At 37.8% G+C, this 26,061-nt stretch overlaps 1 protein-coding gene across 9 annotated transcripts in view; it reads left to right on the top strand.

Moving 5' to 3' along the window:
- The window catches only part of TCF4 (transcription factor 4), a 237,646-nt gene that overhangs the window by 89,428 nt on the left and 122,157 nt on the right, over positions 1 to 26,061 (top strand). For 5 of the 9 annotated variants that reach the window (XM_007459680.1, XM_007459681.1, XM_007459673.1 and 2 more), the window contains 2 exons: positions 21,467 to 21,596; positions 22,082 to 22,131. The exons of 2 other annotated variants lie outside the window; for them this stretch is intronic. In XM_007459680.1, coding sequence (XP_007459742.1) covers positions 21,467 to 21,596; positions 22,082 to 22,131 — 180 coding nt within the window. The remainder of the gene's footprint in view (positions 1 to 21,466; positions 21,597 to 22,081; positions 22,132 to 26,061) is intronic. 2 more of the 9 variants (XM_007459672.1, XM_007459674.1) reach the window with 1 other exon arrangement.

Below are 26,061 nucleotides of genomic sequence, written 5' to 3'. Positions count from 1 at the left end.
AATATAATGTTTTTCAAGATGGTCATGCGATTATAGTTTTGTTTTTAATTTCTTTATTACATTTCAAATGGGGAAATGGCGTGGATATTTCCTACTTGGGGGTGATTCGGTGAGATTTTCTTTGTGGCTTCATCTGCTGTTAGTTTTTAAATATTCCATGTGCATTTGAAAATAACAAATATTCTAAGTTTTCTCTATTTCATATAGTAAACAATGTCTTGTTTTCAGTCTACTTGCTTAAATTTCTGAGAGAGATTTGTGCTAGTCTGCCACTTTGATTATGGATTTATCAAATTCTCATGTATCTGTACTTTAAAAATATACCTCAAAGCTAGGTCATAAATAGACATTAGAGGTTCATGAATATTTAATATTTTTGGTGGCCTAGAGTTTCATCAATATGAAATATACTTTTTTTTTCTTTCAATTAATCTTGCCTTGGATTGGCTTTCAACTGATAGTCATGTTGCTATCTGTGCTTTCTTCTTGTAGATTTTATCTTACATATGTTCTCTATCTTTTTATTTTTCATATTCTCATTCTGTTTTATTCTTGGTGGTCTGTTGCACACAGTGTTTAGCTTTACATTTCTCTAGCCTAATGTGACAGCCACTGTATCTTAATTGAGGAATGTAATCTCAAAATAAGCACAACAAAATAAGGTCACACGTATAGTTATTAAAATACATTTATTCTTGCCATGTTAATTTTTGTGTTTCCCAAGTTTTCCTGTTTAACTTCCATCCTTTTCTTGGTTTGATTACATAACCTTTGTTTTCTTTGCTGCTCTCCCCTGCTAATAATAGGAGAATTACACATCTTATTTTTTTCCTTGTAAAAATTACTCTTTCATTTTCAACTCACAGATTTAAAATTATATTTTCTATTATAAGTCTAGAGTTGGTTACTATCTATATATTCCATGAACAAGATAAGAATGAATCTTAGAACATTTTTAATTCCCCACTTTCTACTTCTGCCTACCTCTACCTTCCAAGTTGAGATCAGTTTACTTCCTTCTAGATTTTTCTATTTTTATTGAATCAACAATTACATGGACTCTACTCTTGGGTTTACTTTCCACATCTTACTATTTCTTGTGGACTGTGCCATTTCTTTTTTGTTTATTTTTGTCTTTGTGGTTATATATCCTTTTGTAATTCTTTCAGAAGTGTGGGGGTATAAATGTTCAGAATTCTTGCATTTTCTGTATTGTCTTTATTTTGGTCAACATTTGGAATGCAATTTTGCTAGATATGGAATTCAAGTTCTAAAGTCATGTTCCCCCTTTTTCCATCTCATATTTGCCCTGGCTTGCCTAGCACCTCTCAGTACAGCACCTCAATTAATCACTGATTATTTCATCAGACTCCCCTCCAGCTCCATTTACGTGTCAACCCTGGGATTCAGGCACCCTGACTCAGCTCTTTTTCCTGCAGTCTTCTGGCTTGATTTATGATTTTTGTTTTCCCACTATAGAGCCAATCCATCTACCTTTATCTTTCAAGAACAATTCAAAAATTCCTAGTCCATTGAAGGTGCTCTTTTTTATTTTTCAGCATTTACTAGTATGTATATCTTCTCTAAATCTACACATACTTACAGGCACAGACACACAGACACAGAGAGACACACACACACAGGAGAATTTAGGAGATGTGGAGTTGGAGGGAGAGTAGAAGCCTACGTTCAATCTATCATCCCAATCCAGCCTCCCTACACAGAACTTAAAAAATTTTTTTTATTATGCTATAAAACACATAACATAGATTTTACCATCTTAACCATTTCTAATTGTATAGCTCAGTAGTGGTAAGGATGTTTTACACTGTCAGGCAACCAATCTCCAGAACTTTTTCGTCTTGCAAAAGTGAACCTCTACACCCATTAAACAGCAACTCCCCATTCTCCCCTCCTCCCCAGCCCCTGGCAACCACCATTCTACTTTATGTCTGTATGAATAGGTACCTCTTATAATAGGTACTACTATAGGTACCTCTTATAAGTGGAATCATACCATATTTATCTTATTTCTCTTAGCATAACATCCTCAAGGCTCACCCATGTTGTAGCATGTGTCAGAATTTCTTTCCTTTTTAAGGCTGAATAATATTTCACTGTATGTAGATACCACATTTGTTTAATTATTCATCCATGGATGCGTACTTGGGTTGCTTCCACTTCTTGGCTGTTGCGCTATGAAAAAGATAGGCCTGCATAGAATTGTATACATTCTAAATGCTTTTAAATACAGTAAAGAAGGGAAACTGATATTATCCTCATTTTATAAGTTAGAAAACTGAGCAGTTGTCATTTATTCTTTCATTTTATTTATCCATTAACCTGGTTGTTAAATTTGTACTGACTATCTGCTATGTGTAAGGAGTACTAGGTACATGGACACAAAGACCCCAACTTCTAGGATCTTACAGTAGCGGGTGGAGGCGGATGGGTAGCAACATCAACTTGAAATCCTAACTTCAGAGTTGGGTGATTTTCAGCACCATGCATGCTGGAGACCTGGGCTAGGTGCAGGGGAAGGTGGGGAGAGAGGCATCTCTGTATCAGACTGATGATTGAGGAGAGACTTCCCAGCTGAAGTGTTGTTATTTATGCGCGCTGTACACGTCGGCGTGGGTTACCTGCTGTGTTCCTACCACCTAGTACAGTGCCTGGCACCTCATAAAAAACAAACCAAGAATCAATGAACAAAGAAAGTTTTCCTGGGACTTTCCTGGTGGTCCAGTGGGTAAGACTCCGTGCTCCGAATGCACAGGGGCCCGGGTTCGATCCCTGGTCGGGGAACTAGATCCCGCGTGCATGCCACAACTAAGAGTTCACATGCCGCAACTAAGGAGTCCGCCTGCCACAACTTTTTAAAGATCCCGCATGCTGCAACTAAGACCTGGCGCGGCCAAAATAAATAAATAAATAAAATAGTTTTAAAAAAAGAAAGTTTTTCTGACTCACTGGCACTCCCTTTTCTCTAATGCACTGTCTCAGGGCCACATGTGACAAGTGGTCCGTGGGTATCTTTTCCTCCCTCCTCCAAGCAACTCCATGAGCATGCACAGTTATCATCTCTATCCCACGAATGAAGAAAATGGGGTGAGGGGCAGTTAGGTAACTTGTCTAAGAAGACTTGAACCCTGGGCTCTTTACCACACCCTGAAGGCGAGACCCTTCATGGTTCTTTGGCTGCTTCATCCAGATTATTTTGGCCTCTGTTTTCAAACTCTTTCCTATCGTCTGAAGCTCCTGTTCCTCTGGGGACCAGGTATCTAAAGCTCATGAAGGAAGTATAACTTTCTGCCCCCTTGAGGAGTTCGAAAGCACAGAGCAGCCAGAGTGAAGGTAAACACCAAACCTCAGAGGACCTCAGTGACACCAAAATAGCTGGTCGCACATATGTATAAGGCTTGACACTGCCCTCCTGGGCAGCTTGTTCAACTGAAATCACATCAGTCATTCACGTTTGAATCAAGACAGGCAATGAATGTCACTGAAAATGTTTCAATTCAATGCAAAGATTATAAGAAAAAAGGAACCATTTCCCTCCACACAAGTGTATAGCGTATTGCAGAGCACACCCAAGTTATTCACACGAGAAAACACGTTTTGCAGTTTAGCCCTTCCGTACTTACATTTCTTCTCTTCTGTCCTATGTTCATTACTTCCCTAGCTAGTAACTGGCCCTCAGTTAATATTCTCCTTGCTTGATCCAGAACTTTTTAGCTGCTCTTCTTTTCCTGCAGATTGGTAGATTTTATTCCTATCTCTCAAGACTCTCTCATCCCTTTCTTCACATTCGGAGAGGCCTAATGAGATCTCTGAGCTCTGAAGTTCGCTGGACAGTTGTCATTTGCAGTGCACTCACATTCAGAGTGCCCTAAAATCCTTGTTTGGGAAAAGGATGGGCATGGTGAGAGGCCCGCTCTGAATTAGGAGGACTTCCTAAAGTACCAACTGAAGCTCTTTGCAGTTTTGCTCAGTTGATTGAATTCTCCTCTCTAAGAACTTAAAGTTGGGATTGGGTTCAGAACGTGTTTGTTCTTGTCCTTGAGTAATGGAGCACCCCACCCAGAAACCCCATTCTCCGGGACACAGGATGACCGGGATGGGACGCGAGCTGAGGGTGAGAAACGACATCATCCCTTTGATCCACTGCAGGACGCCTAAAAAACCTTTGATGTTCTGAAAGCTAAAAATGCACAGCTTTTTTCTCCTGCAGATTGACAGGTTGATGTTTGAGCAGTAGCCAAATCACCCAGTTTTAGCAAAACAGCTGAATTTTGACTTTCATAAACATTTAATGAATACATTTTTATTTATGTCAGCTTAAAAAACAAATCCAGCTGCTGGCATTTGCTTCCCCATACCTTTTTTTACCTTAATGCCAAAATTAGAGTATTTAAATATTTTAGAATTTCATGGTGAGCACCTGTGCAGGTGTGAGGGCAATACGGATGCGCAGGGAGAGTGTGCAAGGCTGGTTGTCTTGTGTGCTTGTTGGGGATGTGAGTTTCCTTGCTGTGGAAGGGTGAGGGCTGTGCGTGCTGCCCGCCTGTCCTTGGACCTCTGTCACTTCCTGCCTCTGCCTTGCAAAGGAATGGAGCATCGTGGCACAGGGGCAGAGGGACAAAGTTGTGAACTGGTCCTCAGATCAGGTGGGACTTATGCTTCTTTCTTGGGCCAACTGCTTGACCTTTAGGCCAGGCCGGTGTCTCCCAGGACCTCGTCTCCCTGTCAGATTTAACAATTCTGTGACCCTAAGAAAGGGACCGAGTCTAAATTTTAAAGGAATCTGCAGATTTTAACCCCACTGCTGGTGTTCAGAAAGCATGCTGAGTCTCAGTCTCAATCTCCTTTGTTATGTTTAAAACATGTAGAATTTGATTTATTGATATGGTAAACTTCTGGAACTCTTTTATTATGGAAATTTTCAAATACACAAAAAATAGTGAAAATTGCAGAATGCCCTACCATCACCGAGTTTCAACAGATGTCATCATTTCCCAGTCTTTTTATAATGCATCCCTTCCACTTTATGCTTCTAAAATATTTTAAAGCAAATCCCAGTTAGCATATTATTTCACCTATAAATATTTCAGGAGCTTCTCTAACACATAAGCCCCCTCCTTTGCTTTTCATGGCCACATGCTGGCATTACAGCTAGCAGAACTATCAATAATACTTTAATAGCATACCGAGATGTTCCCCAGTTGTCTTGCAAATGTCTTTTACAGTTGGCGGGTTTGAATCAGAATTCAACCAAGGTCCACACGTTGCATGTGATTGTCATGTCTCTTAAGTCTTTTTAAAATCTGTAACTTTCCCCATTCCTCCTGCTTTTAATATTATAACTGGGTCATTTTTCCTGTATAAAGTTCCAAGTCTGGATTTGGCTGATTGCTGCCTTGTGGTGTCATTTATCGTGTTATTCTCTTCTCCACATTTCCTGTAAACTGAAAGTTGGATCTAAAGGTTTCAATGGATCTGGATTCCTTCTTTTTTTGGATTATCTTGTATACATCATTTTGCTTCACATCAAGAGTTAGATAATATCTGGACATTCTCTTTTTCATGTTACTTAGATTGATCAGTGAATTCATGTGCTGCCAGCCTGTTCCCCCCCGCCCCCCCCACCCCCCGTCCTAAAGTTTCCCATCATCTGCCATGTATTGGCTTTAGGATCTACTGACGAGTATTTCATTGGAGGTTACAAAATATTAAAGACAAATCAAGTTAATGAAGTTTCTTCTCTTTATTAAACCTTATCTGGAGTGTGATCATCTATAATAATCCCTTTTGCATACTTTTACAGCTTTTTATAGTATTTTGCATTCTTCCCTCTGTCTGAATGTATAGGATGCCTTGTAAACCTAACTCATTTCACTAGATGAGTTGAGTGTTTCCACTCTGCTAACTTGTTTATTTGTTCATGTTTTCTTGCACATCCATAAATGAATCTTAGGTGGCATTGTGATTTATGTCCAGTGCTTAGACAGTTCCTGGAACATGATAATGATATTTATTGAAGGAATAACTTTCATGAGTTGTCCATGTCTTCTAAAGACATTTTCTTGCACTCCTAGATTCATTGGTGAAACACAAAACAGTAGGAGCCTGAAACTTGAGCTGTAAAAATTCTTCATCTGTCATCATTTCCCCAACTCCTTTAGCCATGATTGGCATTTTAGGCAAAGGAAAAGAAGTTGCAAGAGCTGTTGTCTGTGTTGGCAAAAGGAGGGAGGACGGCAGATAGGTTTGTGGGTGTTAGAATGGGGACAGTCTACAAATAAACAGGTAAATGTAAATCTATAAAAATATGTACATACATAAATATACATAATCACGCACACACACACAACCACACACAGCTCACAGCTGGTATATCGCAGGTTGCCCTGACAATTTTAGAGCTGTATGCTAGAACACTTTCGAGAAACTTGGCTTTGAATGTGGAACATGCATTTCAGAGCAAAGATCATGTCGGGTCCTGAGGGAAATGGATCTTTGTCTCTATGACATGAATGAAACCTGGATGGTTAAACTGTTTTGTATTTGGGGGTGCATAAAACTTGCTTCAGATAGCTGTAAAAATTATATGTCCAGTTAAGTAGTTGACAATTCAAAACAACCAAAGCTTTTACTAGATATGACTAGTAGTTCTGAATATGAAAATGCTCTCCAGAAGAAATAAAATTACCATATAGCAAGCAATAAGTAGAGGTCTACATGGTGTCCAAGTAGGAGATCTACTAGGTTTGGACAAACCAGAAATGTTCAAATATTCATGATTAACTTGAGCAAGCTAGGTGTGAATATTCTAAGGGAATTGAAAGCCACTTTTACTTTAAATAGGTTTAGGTGTTGACAGCGTTCCTCCAAAGTAATTAAAAGATAATTGCTGTAGTAATTTTTTTTTTTTCAAACCGTTTCCTTAAGCACTTTAAAAGAACTTTTGTTGGCCACAGTTCCTTAATCAGAACCTTTGTAGCCATAGATGTCTCAAAGTTCAGGAGTTCTTTGCATTTTAGGAAGTTAGTACGGTGCATGTAACACGTACTGTGGAGTCTGATGCAGCATCCAATAATGAAATAGATGACTATTTCTATAGCAAACACACAAGTGGTCACGGGTAGTAGGATAAAAAAAATAGGATTATAGAATATCCTCACATCAATTGAGGTCAGGTTGGGTCACAAAACTACAAAATGTTTTCAGAACTTTTGGAAAATCAGAATTGAAGACAAGGGATTGTGGACCTGTAAATGAACAAAAAATAAATAAATAGATCAATATCTACCTTTTGTGGAAGGGAAAAAAAAACAAGTAACAAATCAAGCACATATCATTGTTGAAGGATTTTAAGCCCATCATGTAAATGACTGACTTCTTTCAGTTCACATAAGATGTAGAAATTTAAAATAAGGAAGGCCTATCTACATGGCTACAAAAAAATTCAATTTAAACAGTTTTAGAAGTAGCACCTCCCGTCTACAAAAGCGTAGACCTTCAACCTGTTTGTCTCTCAACACCTGCTCAGTTGGAAGGTCTGCTGTTGCTGGCAGGCTTAGAGAGCTGACTTGTGTGTGAGCAAAACAGCGTTTATCAGTGGATTTTGCTGCTGCGCTTTTGTGGAGCGAACGGTGCTCTGAGGTCGTTCTGCTGCAAAGCAGGCTCTTATGAGCACCTCTGCGAGGAGGTGAACGAGATGAGAAAGCTACAGTAGGAAAGTGGGAGAGTCTACATATTTGCTCAACACAGGCTCTTCTCTAGATTTTGGTAACGAGCATTAGTAAATTACCAAAAAATAGTGTCATACCCAACATAGGGAAAAATGAGACTTGATTTAGCTTTTCTCATACTTTAAAAAATCGGTCAAGTGAGCTTGGCCCGTTTGTATTAACATTGAAAGGTTTGTTTTCAGTATTTTCTACAGAAAGCCCTCAGATATTTACCTGCTAAACCTCTCTGGCAGCTTTCACCTGAGCTATGCATGCACAAAAATAATCAGATTATTCTTTATCTTGCTGTAAATGAAGTTCAAGCAGGATTTCTGAACTGAAGATAATCTTCATCCTGTCTTTTCCTACTGTCTAGGATTATTTTGCAGAACCCTCTGAAGTTACTCAAGTATGTTACGTAAGCTCTGGAATTTGCCAAAATAAGAAATATTCTAAGAAACATCATGATTTGACTAAAGAATTGTGGAGGAATTGTTGAGAATGGTTAGACCTGCAGATACTTTTTAGAATAATTGATCATACACGATAGGTGCTGCTTCTTAAAAGCATGCTTTTTCTTCAAATGTAAATTTACCACATCATTCCATACTTAATCATTGATTTAACAAAACTACTGCTAGGTTTTCTGAATGTTCATAAACAAAGAGTTGCCACGGACATCTATGTTCACATATTTTTGTACACTTGTCCAATTATATCCTTAGGGTAAAATTCTAAAATTGAAATTTCAAAGTCATGTGCTTTAAAAATTTTGCTGTACATTTTAAATTGCCTTCCAGAGAGTTTCTACCAATTTACATTTTCATTAACTATATATGAAAGTGAACGTCCTCACTGGCAGTTGAAAATTTGTCTTATTTTAATTTACCAAATATCTTTTCATATTTATTGCCAAATTTCAAATTTATTCTTTCTGTAAAGGATGGTTCATATTCTCTGCCGACCGATTTAGTTTTTTCTTAATACAGTCTAAGAGCTTTTTATCTACTAAGGGTATTTATTTCTCCTTTGAACTATTTGTTGCAAAGATTTTTCCAAACTTTTTTTTTACATCTAATTTTTCTATGTCTAATGTCATAGCTAGCAAAGCTCTTCTCTATTTTAAAATTTTTTAAAAGTTTGTATTTTATTCTGTTGCTTTTATGTTTTATCCTTTGCATCTAAATACACATGAAGTATGAAGCAAAGACCTACCTAATTTTTTTTTTGTTGAATGCCGAACAAATTTTTGGTACCATGTATTGAATAATGCTTGTTTTCATGTTGATTTTCTTTCTTTTTTTTTTTTTTTGCGGTACGCGGGCCTCTCACTGTTGTGGCCCCTCCCGTTGCGGAGCACAGGCTCCGGATGCGCAGGCTCAGCGGCCACGGCTCACGGGCCCAGCCGCTCCGCGGCATGTGGGATCTTCCCGGACCGGGGCACGAAGCCGTGTGCCCTGAATCGGCAGGTGGACTCTCAACCACTACGCCACCAGGGAAGCCCTTCATGTTGATTTTTAAGTGACACATTTATCATAAATCTCTCTATACGTTCTTCCACATGCGGCCATGGCTCACGGGCCCAGCCGCTCCGCGGCATGTGGGATCTTCCCGGACCGGGGCACGAAGCCGTGTGCCCTGAATCGGCAGGTGGACTCTCAACCACTACGCCACCAGGGAAGCCCTTCATGTTGATTTTTAAGTGACACATTTATCATAAATCTCTCTATACGTTCTTCCACATTGCTGTGTCTGTCCCTCTGGCAGCAGTACCAGAGTGTTTGTTTTAAAATATATACATATATGTATATATAGTACGTTTTCCCAACTGACTTCTTTGTAAAAGTTTTTTTAGTTATAATAATAATGCATTTAGTTTTCCAGGTAAAATTTAGAATAATTTTTGAATCCTGTGTCCTCCCTCTCCCCACCCAGTTTTCTCTATTGGACACTTTGTTTGGATTTGCATTAAAGTCCAGTCTAATTTTGAGTTATCAGATGACTCTTATGCATGTACTTTTCTGTGAAACGTTTGTGTGAAAAGATTAAGAAATTTGGTTCCTTGAAAAATTGTTATACGAGATCATTTTGTTCTTTTAGACGTGTTTGTGTTGCTGAATCCTTTCATGATTTTTGTTAAACTAGCTTGTGGACTAGCTCAGGTAGTGTCATATGCTGAATATCTACATATATTTATAATGAGGAATTATGAGAAAACATAATAAAATATATACCCATTCTACATCCTTGAAGAGAAAATGGAATATAGCTGGATACAAATGCTCTATAATTACTATCAGGAAGCTTAAAAATCACAACCCTGTTCTAATTCTGGGAAGTTAGTTGGTTGCTTGCTGTTAAAATATCATTTTCCTCCTGACAATTTCAGGCTGTTTTTAAAGTGGTATGTGTAAATGTTGAGTAAACTGAAAGAATGAACACTGGTTAGTTCAGCTCAGAAAGATTTTGTGGTACAAGTGAGATTTGAATGGAATTTTGAAAGAGAGGTTGCTGTTTCAGTGGGGAAGGGGCAGTGTGGCTCAGGTCAGGGCCAGGCAGCCGTATTTTTGAAGCTCTGGAGCTGGCAGTGGCTAGAGATGAGGAGAGAGGACAGGGCAGTGGGGAAAGGCCCAGATGCCATGGGACTCCCACTGTACATAGGCTGAGTTGAGGGGAAGATACCGATGAGGATATTCTGCATCTCCAGTGCCTGAACAGTGGCGGCTCACAGCGTGTGGAAGAGGGAAGAGAGGCCTGAAAGGTAGATTGGGGCTCGATTAGACGTGGGCTGGGGGTCGGGGGATGAGTATTTGCAACCTCTGAAGGATTTTCTGAACACAGGAGCGCTCTGGGCTTTAGAAAGCTAAATTCTGACAGCAGTATATGAACATTCTGGGTGGGGCTGGGATGAGGGGGGAGTAAGGTGGTAAGCAGGCATCCATACAATTTCGTGACACTTTTACCATGGCAAAATAATTGAGCTTAGAGGATGTGTCCTATCAAAGCACTGTACTTGCATCTTAGAAAAGGAATCAGCAAACACTGGCCTGGAGCCAATCTGGCCCACAGCCCATTCTTACAAATAAAGTTTTATTGGAACACAGCCTCACCTGTTCATTTACATATTATGCATGGCCGATTTGGCACCACAACAGCAGAGGTGAGTAATTGCGACAGAGCCCACATGGCTGGCAAAGACTAAAATATTTACTACCTGGCCCTTTAAGAATATATTTGCTGGGACTTCCCTGGCGTCCAGTGGTTAAGACTTTGGCTTCCAATGAAGAGGGTGCGGGTTCAATCCCTGGTCGGGAGCTAAGATCCCACATGCCTTGTGGCCAAAAAACCAAAACATAAAACAGAAGGGATGTTGGAACAAATTCAATAAAGACTTTAAAGAAAAAAAAAAAAGAAGGATATATTTGCTGACCTCGGTCTTAGAACATTGTCCTTAGTAGTTAGTGGTGCCATTCTGGAAAAGTTAACATAATCAGAAGAGTTCAGACAAATTGTGCGTGGATAGTCTAAGAAAGATTAGGTCATGTCACTTCCTATGAGGAAATATACCAAACTTTGTCTTGTGTTGAAGCCCAGGTCTTAAGTCATCGCCTTGATTATCTTATTTCTGTCTCTAGTTCTGTCTCCGTTTCTGTGGCCATTTCCATTTCCACCAGCTGCATTGAGTACCTACTATCTTCTGATCCTGACCCATCCTACTATCCGTAGTCAAGAAATTAGAATCCCAGTGCTAAATAACATGTTTAGATTTCCTTGCTGCGTACTCAGGAAGAGTAATATCTCAGCCAGCTGTTTTAAGTTCTCCCAGCCTGTTTCCTGTTTGTTCCCCAGAGTAACCATTCCCTTTAAAACTCTCCACAATCCATCCCTCTTTTCCTCGCTGTGTCTTTGTTTCTCTTCCCGCAGTGTCTTTTCTACTGGAGGCGTGTGGCATCACTCAATCTGTAGCTCCCAGGTAGTGCCCGCATTACCCCAGCTGTTCCAGATTCTCACTGGAACCTGGCCTCTTAGGGATCAACCATTTGACAACTCGCCATGTTTAGGGAAGTCCAGCCATTTTTTCACCCAAACCAATCACAGATTTTAAAAAGTGTAAACCTTCATGCATGTGTTTAGACGAACATACAACTAAATTCTTCATAGACTTTACAAATTCTGCCTCTTCAAATATATTTGGAAGGACTGAGAGAATAATTAGGAAGCAGCAGACGTTCTGTGGAAAAGCTGTGTTGAGCCCTTTGTGTATTAAGGGTCAAATTTCAGGTTTCTTATGAAGCACTTACAAGGTCGATGGTTCTCTTAAAGAGCAGTCCAGAGGCATAGGAAAAAAATTGAGGACAGGACTGAATATGCAGGTGTAAGAGTTATATGTTTACTAGGATAGAGATGGAGAAGTTATCTTCATGACGGGAACCTTTGAAGTCATTCATGTAAGCATATTCACTAGTTAATTAATCGACTACTAATTATTTAATCCAGTTGGCATTTATTGAGGACATACTATGTACCAGGGCCTATTGTACTAGAGGCCAGAAATACAAAGATGACTGAGGCTCATTTTCTGCTCTTGAGGAACCCCCGGACTACAAGGGAGAAATCAGATGCGTAAATACTTCCTTGTCATTCAACATGTAATGTTGCAGCAGGTGAATTTTTTCAGAGGAAGTGCAAGGAAAAGTCTAGAAGGAGGAGGACTGAAATTGGAGAGGACTGCAATGAGGGAAGACTGGGGAAAAGAAATAACAAGAAAGAAAAAGCACTTGAGCCTCATTAGAGAAGATAATTGACCACACTATGGAAATCAAGGTTAGAGACAAGAGGTTAAAATTAAGTTGTTCAAGAGGGCACCCTTGAACACCCTTATCCTCCTTGTAAAATATGTATGATATGTATGTGTATTGCTTGTATATAATAATACATCATATCCCATTTTAACTTAACATAATCATGTTATATAATATATATTGGATTCATATATCATAAAATATTTTATATATAATACATATTTTATATATTTTATATGTATTATATAATTGTGTATATACAATTAATTAAGGCTCAGGAAGTGAGCCTTAGGAATTTGCTAAGCACTTTAGATTATCTAAGTGAATTCTTACAACAGGTAGTATTATTATAATACCAACATTTTTCAGACAGGGAGCCTAAAGCCTGCCAAGGTTAGACACATTGTACAAGGTTATGCAGGGGGTAAGTGGCACTCACACTCAGGCCTGCCCTACATGACTGAGTTTAGAAGCGCCTTTGGACTAAGTTTAAGAGATCAGATTTGGTGTTAAGATGAACTGGAGAGATAGAGATTGACTCCTTTTAATGGTGGGAGTGAGGGCAGGAAAGCCCGAGTGCACAGAACAGAGTGCAGGCAGTGTGTGGGGTAGAGGCTAAGCACAGGTTTTGATGTCAAGCCTAACTGGACTCCAGTCCTGGCTCTGCCACTTGCCAGCCACATGGCATTGATGAGGCCACATTTCCACCCTGAATGTCTCCGTGTTTCCATTGGGGTCCCATCTTCTGCCTTGTTAGTATGTATGTAAAGGAGCTGCGATTGTGCCTGGCTCGTGGAAGACACTCAGTTACGGTAGCTGCTACCACTGTCCCTTTCACCCTCACCACCCCTCTCATTCCACATTCCCCCTCCTTCTCCTTGTCCTGTTACTGCTATTACTACTACTACTATTATTTTTTTTCCTTCTTTTCAAAACAACTTTTTAGTGAAGCATAGTTGATTTACAGTGTTGTATTCATTTCACGTGTACAGCAAAGTGATTCAGATACATATATATTCTTTTTCAGATTCTTTTCCATTACAGGCTATTATAGGATATTGAATATCCTATCCCTGTGCTGTAGAGTAGGTCCTTGTTGTTTATCTATTTTATATATAGTAGTGTGTATCTGTTAATCACAAACTCCTAATTTATTCCTCCCCCCTACTACTACCGCTGTTATTATTATTAGCAGCAAAAGTAGTAGGAATGACTAATGGAATAGATTTATCCTAAAACAACAACAAAAAAACCCCAGAATAGTTATTTAAGTCCTCAACTTGATCAATAGCAACGGTTCTTCTGTATTCATTTCAATATTTAGTGAGCCTTTGCCATGGCAGATCTCATTGCGAGGCTCAGTGGGGACTTAAGATATGGATAAGTCTTTGCCTCGTTAACTACCACATAAACTAATTTGGCCTTCATGCCACATATTCCTGAAAGAGAACTTTGGGGGGAAAACTGTTAATGCTCATTGAACGCAGACCTCTTGAAGCAGGAGGCTATGTGTCACTCTGGAAGGGTAGTCTGGACTTAATTTCACGATGATTCAAAGATTTCATTATGGGGAGCTTCCCTGGTGGCACAGTGGTTGAGAATCTGCCTGCCAATGCAGGGGACACGGGTTCGAGCCTTGGTCTGGGAAGATCCCACATGCCGCGGAGCAACTGGGCCTGTGAGCCGCAGCTACTGAGCCTGCGCGTCTGGAGCCTGTGCTCCGGAACGGGAGAGGCCGCGACAGCGGGAGGCCCGCGCACCGCGATGAAGAGTGGCCCCCCGCTCGCCACAACTGGAGAAAGCCCTCGCACAGAAACGAAGACCCAACACAGCCAAAAATAAATAAATAAATAAATAAAAAGTGGAAGTGTAGCAGTTACATAATAAGAATACAATATCTTAAAAAAAAAAAAAGATTTCATTATGTATTTGCTGCTTCTCCAGATAACCTCCATTTCCTCATGTCACGCGGTAGGCTGTCATCTTATGTACAAGTTCAGATAGTTATCAGGATACTTTATTTTAGTAAATCTCATACCGTTGGCTCTTCGACTTTATGTGAGCACCTGTTTGAGTTGCTGGTGAGTAAGCAGGATGAATGAAATTCTGGCCCCTGTCCTCCAGAAAAACAGTCTCTACGTGAAAATGGGTTTTATAGATTCTTACTTAGAGGGGAAGGTATTATAACAACCTTGAAGTGGAACCTCTCCCACCCAATATGAAGAATGACATGTGACAGGTCACTCTTCCTTTATTTTACTAAAATAGCAACCTGGCCAAATATACTTTTCAGCACATTTAATATAGCCACATGTCTATATTTATAGGAGAAATGGTGCTAATTCCCTAGTATGTTAACAGGTCTTATTCAAATTTGTTCTGTTTTTACTTTGGAACAAAATTGCTGAAGAGAAACATTTTAAGGCAAGTAGTGAATGCAGCATACTTATCAGGTTATATATTAAATAAACTTCCTGCATTGAGAAGGTGCATAAACTGAAAAGCAGGTAGTTATCTTAAATTCTATATTTTTTATATAAGATTTCTTCAAATCCACTTATGCTGTAGGTTACTCTTTGCTTTTGTGTTTTCTTTTTGCTGAATTTCTACCTTCTCACTAACAAATGTAATCCTCTTTTGAATATGTAATAGATGACCTGGGATTCCAGAATGGATTTTCAGAAACCAAGGAATGACTTCCTCACTTTATTGTATACAATAAATAATGTATATATATTTTTAAATTTAGGAGGTAGTCAAACAGGTGAATGCATAAATCTTGTCAACCCTTGGGCAGTTGTAATTTCCATACCAAAATGCATGAGTTTTTACCTGACTATAACTGTGTTATACATTAAGTATAGTTACCATGGCAACCTTTGCATCACATTATAACATTTAAATATAAGGTGCTGTGTGTCTTTATAGGAAAAGACAATATATTTGAATTTTTGAATGTATGGTGAAATATAATCACTACTAAAATGAATAATTTTGTTCAAGGTCAATTGAATTCTTTAGGAGTTATACGAATTTCCAACCAAAACTGTGAAGTGCATTTATTTTTTGTGATGTCATGGGGGAAGCAAAGTTCTTTTTTAAATTGTACTTGAAAAATACCACATAATGGCCATTCAGTGCCTATAATTGGCCTTGCAAAGGGAAAAACAAAATTGAACTTTATTTGATGTCATTTTTCAGCAGCTAGTGTAGTAAGAATTTGAATTCATTTAACATCACATGATTGATCAAATTCTATCAAATATAATGCATTTCTTATTTTTGCATACCCAGTTGGCTAACTGTGACTAGTTTTGATCTCGCGTATAGTTGAATTAACAGTAGCAGTTTGCTCATGCTTGCAAAAGGGCAAAATGAAATGAGCCGTTGATGTAAATCCTTGTGGCAGTTCCAGGAAAATGGCCACTTAAGCTGAAATTATAGAGATTGATTGTTGGCCAGTTTTTTATTAAGCATGGAAGAAAACTAGCCATTTCTTCTTGCCAGCGTAGCTCTAGGCCATGAGGCTGTCATCACTGTTTATAGAGACTGCCATATTTAACTCTTTTTCAGTTCTTTACTAGTGACTTTTCAAAATTATTATCTCAGTATATACTTTTCATTTGAAGGTGGTGTAGGGGATCTAACTGACATTCACAACTTTTGAGGAATCTTTTAAATAGTAATCAGTGCATCATAATATGGGGCCATGAATTGGAGGAAGGAGAGTAACTGTGTGCTGGACTCCAGCTCTGCTGGACATTGTACGTATGTTGTTTCATCTTCTCCTGTTAACTCTGTGATAGAGCTTTTATTATTCCCTTCTTACAGAGGAGGAAAATGTGGTTTAGAGCAATTGCATAACCAACTGCCACTCACATTTCTCGTATGCCTCTGAGCTAGAGTTCGACCTTTCTGTCCGACCTCAAAGCTCTCCATCTTACCTTAAAAGGTTTGGATTCAACTTCTGACTGGTTACAATTCGCATTGTACTTTTAAAGTAGAAATGGCAGACATTGACCAAAGTCCTTAAAAGAAAATCGTTGCTAAAGGATAATTTTAATAATTTGTATTTCTCTCCAGTATAACAGCAATCTTTTAAGTCCCTGATTACGAAAGTTATCCTTGCCATCTTATCTAAGTTTCCCGAGTCCTCTTTTGTTGAAGCATAAGACCAAATCAAAGTAAACTATAAAGGTATATTCCTGGACCTTCAGGTATCAGGAATAAAGACTGTCCAGAGACTGACCTTCAGTTTTGAGCTTTGAAGTTCAAAAGCGGACAGGTGGAAATACTGTGTTCTTCATTGCCCTTTGGTGCGAGATATCTTCTGGGTTGCAGAGTAAGTGCCAACAGCAGCAAAATTATCACCCCCTCCTGCTACTATAGTAAGTCAGCAATGGCCCTTCTGTGGTCAAAATGGCAAATTCAGCAGCAGCTATTCGACAGGGATTTGCGAAAACTTCCCCATGGCTGTTAGGAATCTTATTCAGCAGTGTCTTTGAAAACCCAATTCTGTGCAGAATTAACTATGTAAAAGTGACCTCGGTTGTGAATTAAGTTTTTTAAACAAATCTAATTTATAATTTTTCTCAATGTATATTTTGCATTTGGCACTGCAGTCTATTAGATCCCTCTACATATATCCCGCATTTGTAAGTGTTAGAGTGGTTCAGAATTTTATTTCCGTATTAACAGAAAGCCTTGTAAAATTCCTGGCTATAAAGAGTCAGTTCGCTATACAAAGCCACTATACATTACTGAGGTTTGTGATGAAAGAATGGAATTGCAGCTGTGTGAGTACTAGAATACCCAAACATGAATTAGACTCACAAGCATTTGGCAATAGTTCAGAAAAGGAGCTTAATCTGGTTTCATCTGAGACTGCTTTTCTCTGTTCTCCAACATCCCCCCAAGATGTTGTGTCTGATATCGGATCACAACGTAACGCGAGTGACGCAAAATCAGAGAAAACCCTAAGAAACCAGGGTCACATTTGATTTTCTCCAGAGATTCCCCCCCACCCCGACTTCTTTTTTTTTTTTTTCTCTCCCAGATTCCAACTCTGAAATTCAAGGTCATTTGCCTATTAGGTGAATTAATTATAAGCCAAAAAGCAGCATTCGGCGTATTCTGATCTCTCTCATATCTATAATTAAGGGTAAATATAATCTTCCTTTTTAGAAATGTACCACCCACCCATTACATTTAAAGTGCTGACTGAAATGAAATAATAGTTCAGCGCAAGATGATTTTAGTTTAACAAGAAAAAAGTTGATCATTTAAGCTTGAAGCAGTTCTATTTTTGATTACCATTCAGTTATAAATCTAATTTGAGAGATATGCTGCTTTTCTGTTACCCAAGTTTAATTCATGGTTTGCATTCTTGGTTGCATAAGTAAAGTTCGATGGTTGATCAAGGATGTTAAAAAAGCTCCCCACAAAAGCAATAGGGAGCAGCGTTGAGAATGTGTTAGAAAAATAGTCTGAGACCCAGATCTGATGTGAAACAAAACGTTTCATTGAAAGGGCCCCTTAAAGAATGGCTGCATTTGGCATTTGAGTGGCTATGTTGGGACTGGGTCTTTGCTGAAGAATTGATTGCAGAGGGTGGACTCCCAAATGTTTAAATCGAGTTGACAAAGTCAGTATATTTTATTCTTTGGTTAGGGTATTTTAAGTCAAAATGGTTGGTCTTCGGAAGAAAATAAGGAGCGAATAAGGGGAAGAGATCGGTGCATCACGTTGCAGGCAGTTAAACAAAATGCTAAACTCTGGCTTTAAGATTTACAGGTTAGCTCTGCGAGATGCCACATCTTGCTTCCAGTGTTTCCTGGCAGACTAAGGCAGCTCTCTACTGGGACCCAGCATAACCGCAGAGCATGAGCTTGCACAATGTGAAAACCCTAAAACCTTTATAATCCTGTTTAAGGCAACGCTGCCCGTTTTGAAAGTAGACTTTAGCTTTTGCACTTAACTTTTACTAAGTATAAATTTGTCTTCAGATATGTATGTATATATGTATATACATATATACATGTGCATATAAATATGTATATATATATGTAGGTAAATTCGTATATAAATGAATGCCATGTCTATTTTGTGCAATATTTAATTTACCATATTAAATTGAATGGCATTAACTTTTTAAAATTCATAAACTCAGGTTTTCAGCCGGTGGAAAAAATGTTTTTATCTTTCTCATAGCTAAAGAGAGTTCAGTGCGTGATGTAAAGGCCAGACAATAGTAAATGGTCATTGTTCATTTACAAATGTATTCTACAATAGGAACACATATATTTATATCTTAATTTTCCCTAGGGGGGTGATTAGAGCCTCTCTTAAGTGTGAGGAAATGCTTATTTTTGTATGCTTTAGAAGAATGATTCTATTGTCTGAGTAAAAGAGAAAAAGGAACAAACAGATCTAAAAAGAAAAAAACAAGAATGTGCTTTGTCAAAAAAAAAAAAAGAAAGAAAAGAAAGATTAGCATGAGCCACTAAATGTTTGTAAGTGCTGTCTGCTCTCAGTCCTGTGTCACTATACATAGTTCATGTCATGTAAGAGTTGGATGCGTGATTTATTTACAACTGGCCCATGAAATGACTTCCTTTAAAATTAACAGCAATGAGGTCAGCCACAGCCAGTTAGCTATCTAGTTATCATTTTATATTTTTCAAGCTCTATTGTGAATGCTGCTCAAACACAGTACAGCAAGCCTGTTTGTTTTTCTGTCGACCTATTGAATGCATCTACTTTCTTGGGAGGGAAAACCTTTGCCACCAGGATCAACAAGAATTAAGCAATGGTTAAGCTCATTAAAATGACAGGCAAGCACTTCGACCTATCCGCTCAGCCCTTTTTGGAATATTTTGTATAATTTTAGAAAAAGAAAATTGCAGAAATAGGGGTAATGTCTAAACTACGGAGTTATCAATAATATCATTTTCAAACTCCTCTTTCCAATGAAATAAAGGCTCATTTGTAGATTTCCCAAACTGTAAAGAGGTTGTGATTTAAATCATTCATGGCTTTATTGATGGAAATTGCAAAGAAAACTTGGACTTAAGTAAACAGACTGTCAGTAAGATTTACCAAGAGTGAAATTTCAGGTTGAGATTCTAAAATTTTTAAATGCCACTCCTAAAGTGATAAAGAAATCATTTGATGTTATACTGTTGGATTCCTGATTTATAGAGAACTATTATAAAGAGCCCTCTATTTTAGTTTGTCATTGCCTTGCATTTTGTTATCTTTCCTAAATTCGGAAGAGGCAGTAATTGAATATTCGGATGTCAGATTTTTGTCTGGTAAATGATCTGGTTGTATCAGGTATTTGGTAAATATTAAGATATTCCGAAATGAGTTGGTGCTCAAAATGTCCTTCCATCCTAAAATCTCATCCTCGAAGTTTTATTTTAAAGTAATGTTTATTATGTGTCCCTTGGAAAAGTCTTAAACTGGAAGCAGTGAAGGCAAGCTTGTCAGTAGCTGATTAGTCCTTTATATATTACTCATCCAGCCCTCACAAAAATCCCTCGGAAGAGAGAGGTTCTCTTTATGATATTTAGCTATATGGTGGTGGAAAGGGGAGGTTTGAATTTTTGATTTTCCAGCTTATGGGTCATATTTGACCAACTGCTTTCACTAGAAGACATGCCACTTTGTTGAGCTATTTAGGAATCAAAAAGACTGTCTTAATTTAAAACAAGGACCCTTTGTTTTAGTTGGTGACTGCCTTGTGAAATTTTTCAGTTCTCAGCGGGTTAACCAGGGAACAGGGGCAGAGTCATAATTGGCCTATTTAGAGTATTTTGCATGTGAATAGTGTGTTAGTGAAGCATCCCTAAGTCTGTTGTGAGTGACATGGTGATTAGAATTTAGATTAGGGAAAACACATTCTGTACTTTATCAAGGACAGTAATTAGTTCAGTCAGTAAAAGTTGATTACAAGTAACGATAAAGTTAGATTTTTAGTATTTAATTCTAAAATTTCTTTATTAAATAGTAAATTTGTTCTTAATATAAATGGTAGTATCTACACTGGTTTTCTTGCATATCAGAATAATTAAAAGAACAATGTGTTCAATGCAGAGTATAATCAGGCGATTTATATATTATGGGTAAGTTTCTATGTAGCTTTTAGAGACTGTGATATTATTATATAATTTTTCGTATGTCATCATTTTCGAAAGCTTAGTGATTTTTCACGCCATGATAAGTTAGTGATATTTGGGAAAGTTTTCTAGTGTTCAGGTAAATGTTTCATTTGTGGGGATGTGTTTTAGTTTCTGACAGTCCTCAAGAGGGCATTCTGAAGTCCTTTAATGTGTTCCTGTTAGCTTAGAATGCCTACTATTTCTATAATTTTGAGAGTCAGTGTGAGAATTTGAATTTCCTCCTGGTTCAGTTGGCATTTTCTATTCTGGGGGTGCTGTGTGAATTCGTGGAGGGTCATGCAGAGAGGCAGAGCTCCCAGCTGAAATGAGCATCTATACTCTCCCCCAGTGTGAGCAGCGGGGGGAAATGGTGTGCGTTCGAAAAATCAGATTCTCCCTGGTTCTTGTTAAGGGAAGGGCATGACTAGTTCCCAGATATGAGCCTATCTCTAGATAAAGAAAATATTAGCCTTCCATAAATGCCCTTTACTTATAAGATGAAAATGTTAGTCGTCTTAAAAGATGAAAATCTCATTTAATGAACATCACTGTCTACCTTCCTCTCCAAAGTAAAGAACTTAAAATTCACAAACTTTGGGACAGCTTCTTAGAGGGCTTTTCTTTCGCTTTCTGTCATGTTGGGTTTTAATTGTTTCAGCTTAGCAGATGCTGTTTCCTTTATTGCATTGGTTTAAGTACTAACAATCAGTTGGGGGGTGGCAAATGTAAAAACTTAACCTTATATGTTTGTTTTTCCTTTTTAACCTTTTAGCAGAGTCTCCTTGGAGGTGACATGGATATGGGCAACCCAGGAACCCTTTCGCCCACCAAACCTGGTTCCCAGTATTATCAGTATTCTAGCAATAACCCCCGAAGGAGGCCTCTTCACAGTAGTGCCCTGGGTAAGGTATTCCTCTGTTTGAATGCCTGAGTGATTATTAGTAGCTTTTTCTTCTTTTTCTTCCTTCCTTAATATCATCCTCTCAAACTATCCTCACCCCACCCCCCGAAAAACCATAAAACTGTACTCAATTGTCGGGCTTATGACTCTCCCACCACCCTACCCCAGTAATACGTTGGGTGGGTATGTTTACTTATAGTAGCAGGAGAACTATTTTGGTGTATGCTTATTTCTTGTTTTCTCTTGGCCGCCCATCTAAGGAACCTCTTTTAAAAACCAGAGCGTTAAAAAGTTAAATCTCTTCATTTTTATGAAAGAGGCAGGATTTGATTTCTGCCAGAAGAAAAGATGATAGCGGTACCGACATTTTGCTAAAGTCACGATTTAAGAAAATCTGGTCGAATCTAAATGGCTTCGTGGTATAATCTCTTTTAGTTAGGAGAATGGGCATGCAGGGGACCTCACAGCCTCCTCATTTTCTTTCAGAGGTTCAGACAAAGAAAGTTCGAAAAGTTCCTCCAGGTTTGCCATCTTCAGTAAGTACTGCTTGTTTCTGCTTTGTATGTTGTTTATTTTGTTCTGCTTTGTATTGATGCCAAGGAGATAGCAGTAAATGAGGTTCCATCCGCCAGAGCGGTGTGTTTATCTAGAATGTGGCCGAGGTAGAAATGGGCACCTCCAGGCACCTGACCCATGTTGGAGTGATTAATTGCATATCCTGGAAGACGGGGTGGGTGTGTTGATACTCAGCTGGTTAAGCTCTGAAGAGAGCCTTGAAAAGGTGCCTGAAGTTCGAGGAGTTTTACCTGCACAGAGCTTTCAGGAGAATGAGTATTAGTTTCACGTGTTGGTTAAATTCTTTGTCGGTATTATGATGATTTATGGATTTGCATGCGAAAGGAGATTTGTGGAGAGGATTTAGGAAAAATTTACATGGGTTTCAGCCCAGAGTGCAGGGAAAATGTCTCTATTTTCTAGAGAGGGGACTGAATAAAGGCTGCAAAGGTAGCTGCATCAGTAGCCATTTGTGTCTGGAATACCAGGTGGCAACTAGAAGAATCCAGCTGGAACCAAAGGCATTCTGGGTCGTTTTAATACCTGATGCTATAAGCAGGGGTTGCTGCGGTCTCTCCAGTTGCCAACATAGCAAAAGTTGGTTGTAATCATAGTTAAATACATGATATCTTATTTTCAATCCATATATATATATATATATATATATATATATATATACCTTATGTAGAATAAAACTATGAGTTTCTCTTTTCTTTCCTTGCCTCCTGCTTACTTTCTCCGTTTTTTTTGTTCTTCCTTCCTGCCTATGATATATATATATATATATATATATATATATATATATATATATATATATATATAGTTTTAATTTAATTCTGTGTTCTGTAAGGCACTAGTATTCATTGAAAAGAATGCTAATGAGCCTTATAAATTCTTGTACTCTAAAATAAAATTATATTTAGATTTCTGAAAATAATATTACCAATCAGTGCTCGCATATCAGTTTTATTTCATTTTTAATAAATTAGAAGAATAATAGGTTTTGCAAATGTGCTGAGATTAGATTAACCCAAACACCTGTGTGTTTGACTTGATTTCAGTTCAGTGCATCCAAAAAATTATTAAGCGAATATATCAGAATAAGTCTTATCAGGGAGAAAAAACAAATTTTGTACACGCTGATTATCATAGACTCGGTAATGTTGAAGGAGCGTCACAAAATTATCCATAAATATATAAAAATATTGTGTAAATAAAACTGCCAGTGGTGTATAAAATAGTCGCTTTGGACTACCAACAAGTCATTTAAAAACATACTGAGTGGTTTGTTCTTTGAATTTCTGTGTCGTCTTGAAATTGGCTAATATCCTTGCAGGTTTTTATAAGCACATTTTAAGCTTGAAATTTGTGGTAGATTTAATGTAGATGAAACTTTAGCTTTTAATAGCTTTTATGACAACTTCAAATGATATAGTCCTCACAGCTGTTTACATTTTAAACATGCCTGAACCTAATACGGACAGTATTAAATACAATAAGTGGACCTTTGAATGTTCTAAAATGATAGAATAGCTCTTTGCCATAAAAGCCATGCAAAACTTAAAGCTATAGTACACTGTTTATGCCTCATATTCAAATAAGCTTAGTTTATTTTTTCCAGTGCTAAAATTATGCAGAAATTTACACAGTTTCTAAGGAGTGCTTTGGTGTGGCAGTAGATATTATCTATCCATTTAATCATTGTCAACAACAAGTTCTCGTAATTCATTGTAAATTTTTAAGTATTTCTGTAGAGCTAACTGGCCACTATAGAAAATTTCACTGGTATAGTTTTTTTCCTTTGCTGTTAAGACAATTATGTGTTGCTGATATGCTGTCATATGTTCAGAAGTATAAAAGTATCTTTCCTTTCTTCCCAGTAAATCAGGGATTGGAAATGTAGTTTGTATTATTTAATTTTTGGCTTTTGGTGGTCAGCTTAGGGTTTCCTCTTCTTTGAGAATTTATGTTGGCTGAACGTTTTAATTGTCCTTAAGGAACATTTTGGTATTTTGGTCCATAAGGAACTCTTTTTTGGAAGGTAAGGAGGAAAACTCAGTTGAAATGGAAATTTTATCCTTGTTGTTTTTTCGTTTGTTTTGTTTTTTGTTCGTTTGTTTTAAGCAAGAAGAAGTTAGTTTGGTTGATTTTAGAATCCAATCTATTTATTGTCGTTACTTAAACAAATCTCAGCTCTCTTTTAAGTTTATGTTAGCTTTGTTATATGAATTGGATTGCTTATTACTGATAACAAAATCCACATGCCTTATCACTGCACAAAATATATATTTCAATTTGATCTAAAGAGACGATCTGTATTAGATACTGTAACACTTTTGCCCCAGTAGATCTATATTTTTGTATATTTAGACCTCTGCCATGCTTAGTCCTTCTTTTAAGCTCAAATAATTTTTATCCCATGAGATACTTCTAAAACTTACTTCAATATGTATGAGTATTTTTATGACAAATAAAAAATTGGGGATAATAAAAGGTTTCTTTTGGAGTGATTATGACTAAAGACATTTATATGTTTTCTTCAATACATATTTACCATGATAAATAGTAATAAATCTGTCACAATCTGTTCTGTCAACTCACTTTTTTTCCTTCTTTTCAAAATGGGCCCTTTCTCTTCCTTAACATAAAGGAAGAAAATTTAAATGGTAACATCTGTAATCAGATATTATTTATGGCAGGACTAGGAGACAGAGACTGGACTTCTCTTGCTGCCATTAGGCTGGATCTTTGCAGGAAATTGGGAGAGTGAGGGGCTGGACTGGCCCTGTTTTTGAAAATAACTGCAGCATCTGTGGGAGAGAGAAAACATAAGCCTGGCCCGACATTGTGCCATGGATCTGGCAGGATCCTTGAATGTGTTTGTACTGTGCGCAGCATCTAGAGACCTCGAGTCACTGTGGAAGCACGACAGTGATAGGGTGGTGGAAGAAGCAGCCTGCAGGGTCGCAATGCACAGGCGCAGTGGAGGGAAGGGAGTCTGTCCCCTTGGAGAGCAGAGGCCTGTAGTTAGGGCTGGGGTGATGTTTTTTTTTAAAAGGAAAGGCTGTGTGAAATTGACAACTATCTAATTGCCCACAGGAGCCCTGCTTAGTACTGGGGAACATTTTTGTGCTCTCTCTTCCCATTTTAGTAAGTTGCTCTTTTCAGCCACATCTCAATGTCTTATAGCCCTCATCTTTTGATAGGACTTTAACAATATAGCTTTTTTTTGTTTGTTTGTTTTTTTGTGGTTGCAGGATTTATCTTGCCTATCTAATTTCTTGCATTTGCACGTGAACTTCTTTGTTCGATTTCTACATGTTGTTTTTTCTTTTTGAAGCCATACATGATCTTGAACTTAATAGCTTTCAACTTTACTGCTCCATCCAGCAAATTTCCTATCTTTGTATAGCCTAATTGTCATACGTATTGAATCATGAGTTAGTGCAGAGAAAATTATACCGCGTTAAATCACAGTTTTTGACAAAATGTCCATGATTCTTAGAAATTAACATGGAAGCATTAAAATCTAGAAAGCAAAAAAAAAATTTTTTTTATGTGGTGCCATTTTAAAATATTTTTTTCCAAACACACAGAAAAAACACAGAAACAAAAGACATTGTCTTTCAGAAACTTTAGTGTGCCCACCAATATGTAAACACATAAAATCTTCATCTTCTTATAATTTGGAATGTTTCAAAATGATATACATTTAACCAGAAACTATTAACAACTACAACCATTCTACATCAAACATTGGTGGAATTTGTCTCCACTTCTAATTCAGTTTTGAAACGTCAGTGACAGTCTCACTAAGATCCCCAGTTAGAATCCGTGAAACTTCAGAATTCTCTAGAAATATGAAGTTTTATCTTTAGAAATAGTCTGTGACTTTTCTTATTACAGGCTAT

This window comes from Lipotes vexillifer, unplaced genomic scaffold (assembly GCF_000442215.2).
Source record: "Lipotes vexillifer unplaced genomic scaffold, Lipotes_vexillifer_v1.1 scaffold1670, whole genome shotgun sequence".
In the NCBI taxonomy this organism is placed as follows: Eukaryota; Metazoa; Chordata; class Mammalia; order Artiodactyla; family Lipotidae; genus Lipotes; species Lipotes vexillifer.
The sequence above is the reverse complement of the archived record's forward strand: the minus strand, read 5'-3'. Positions and strand labels throughout refer to the sequence as shown.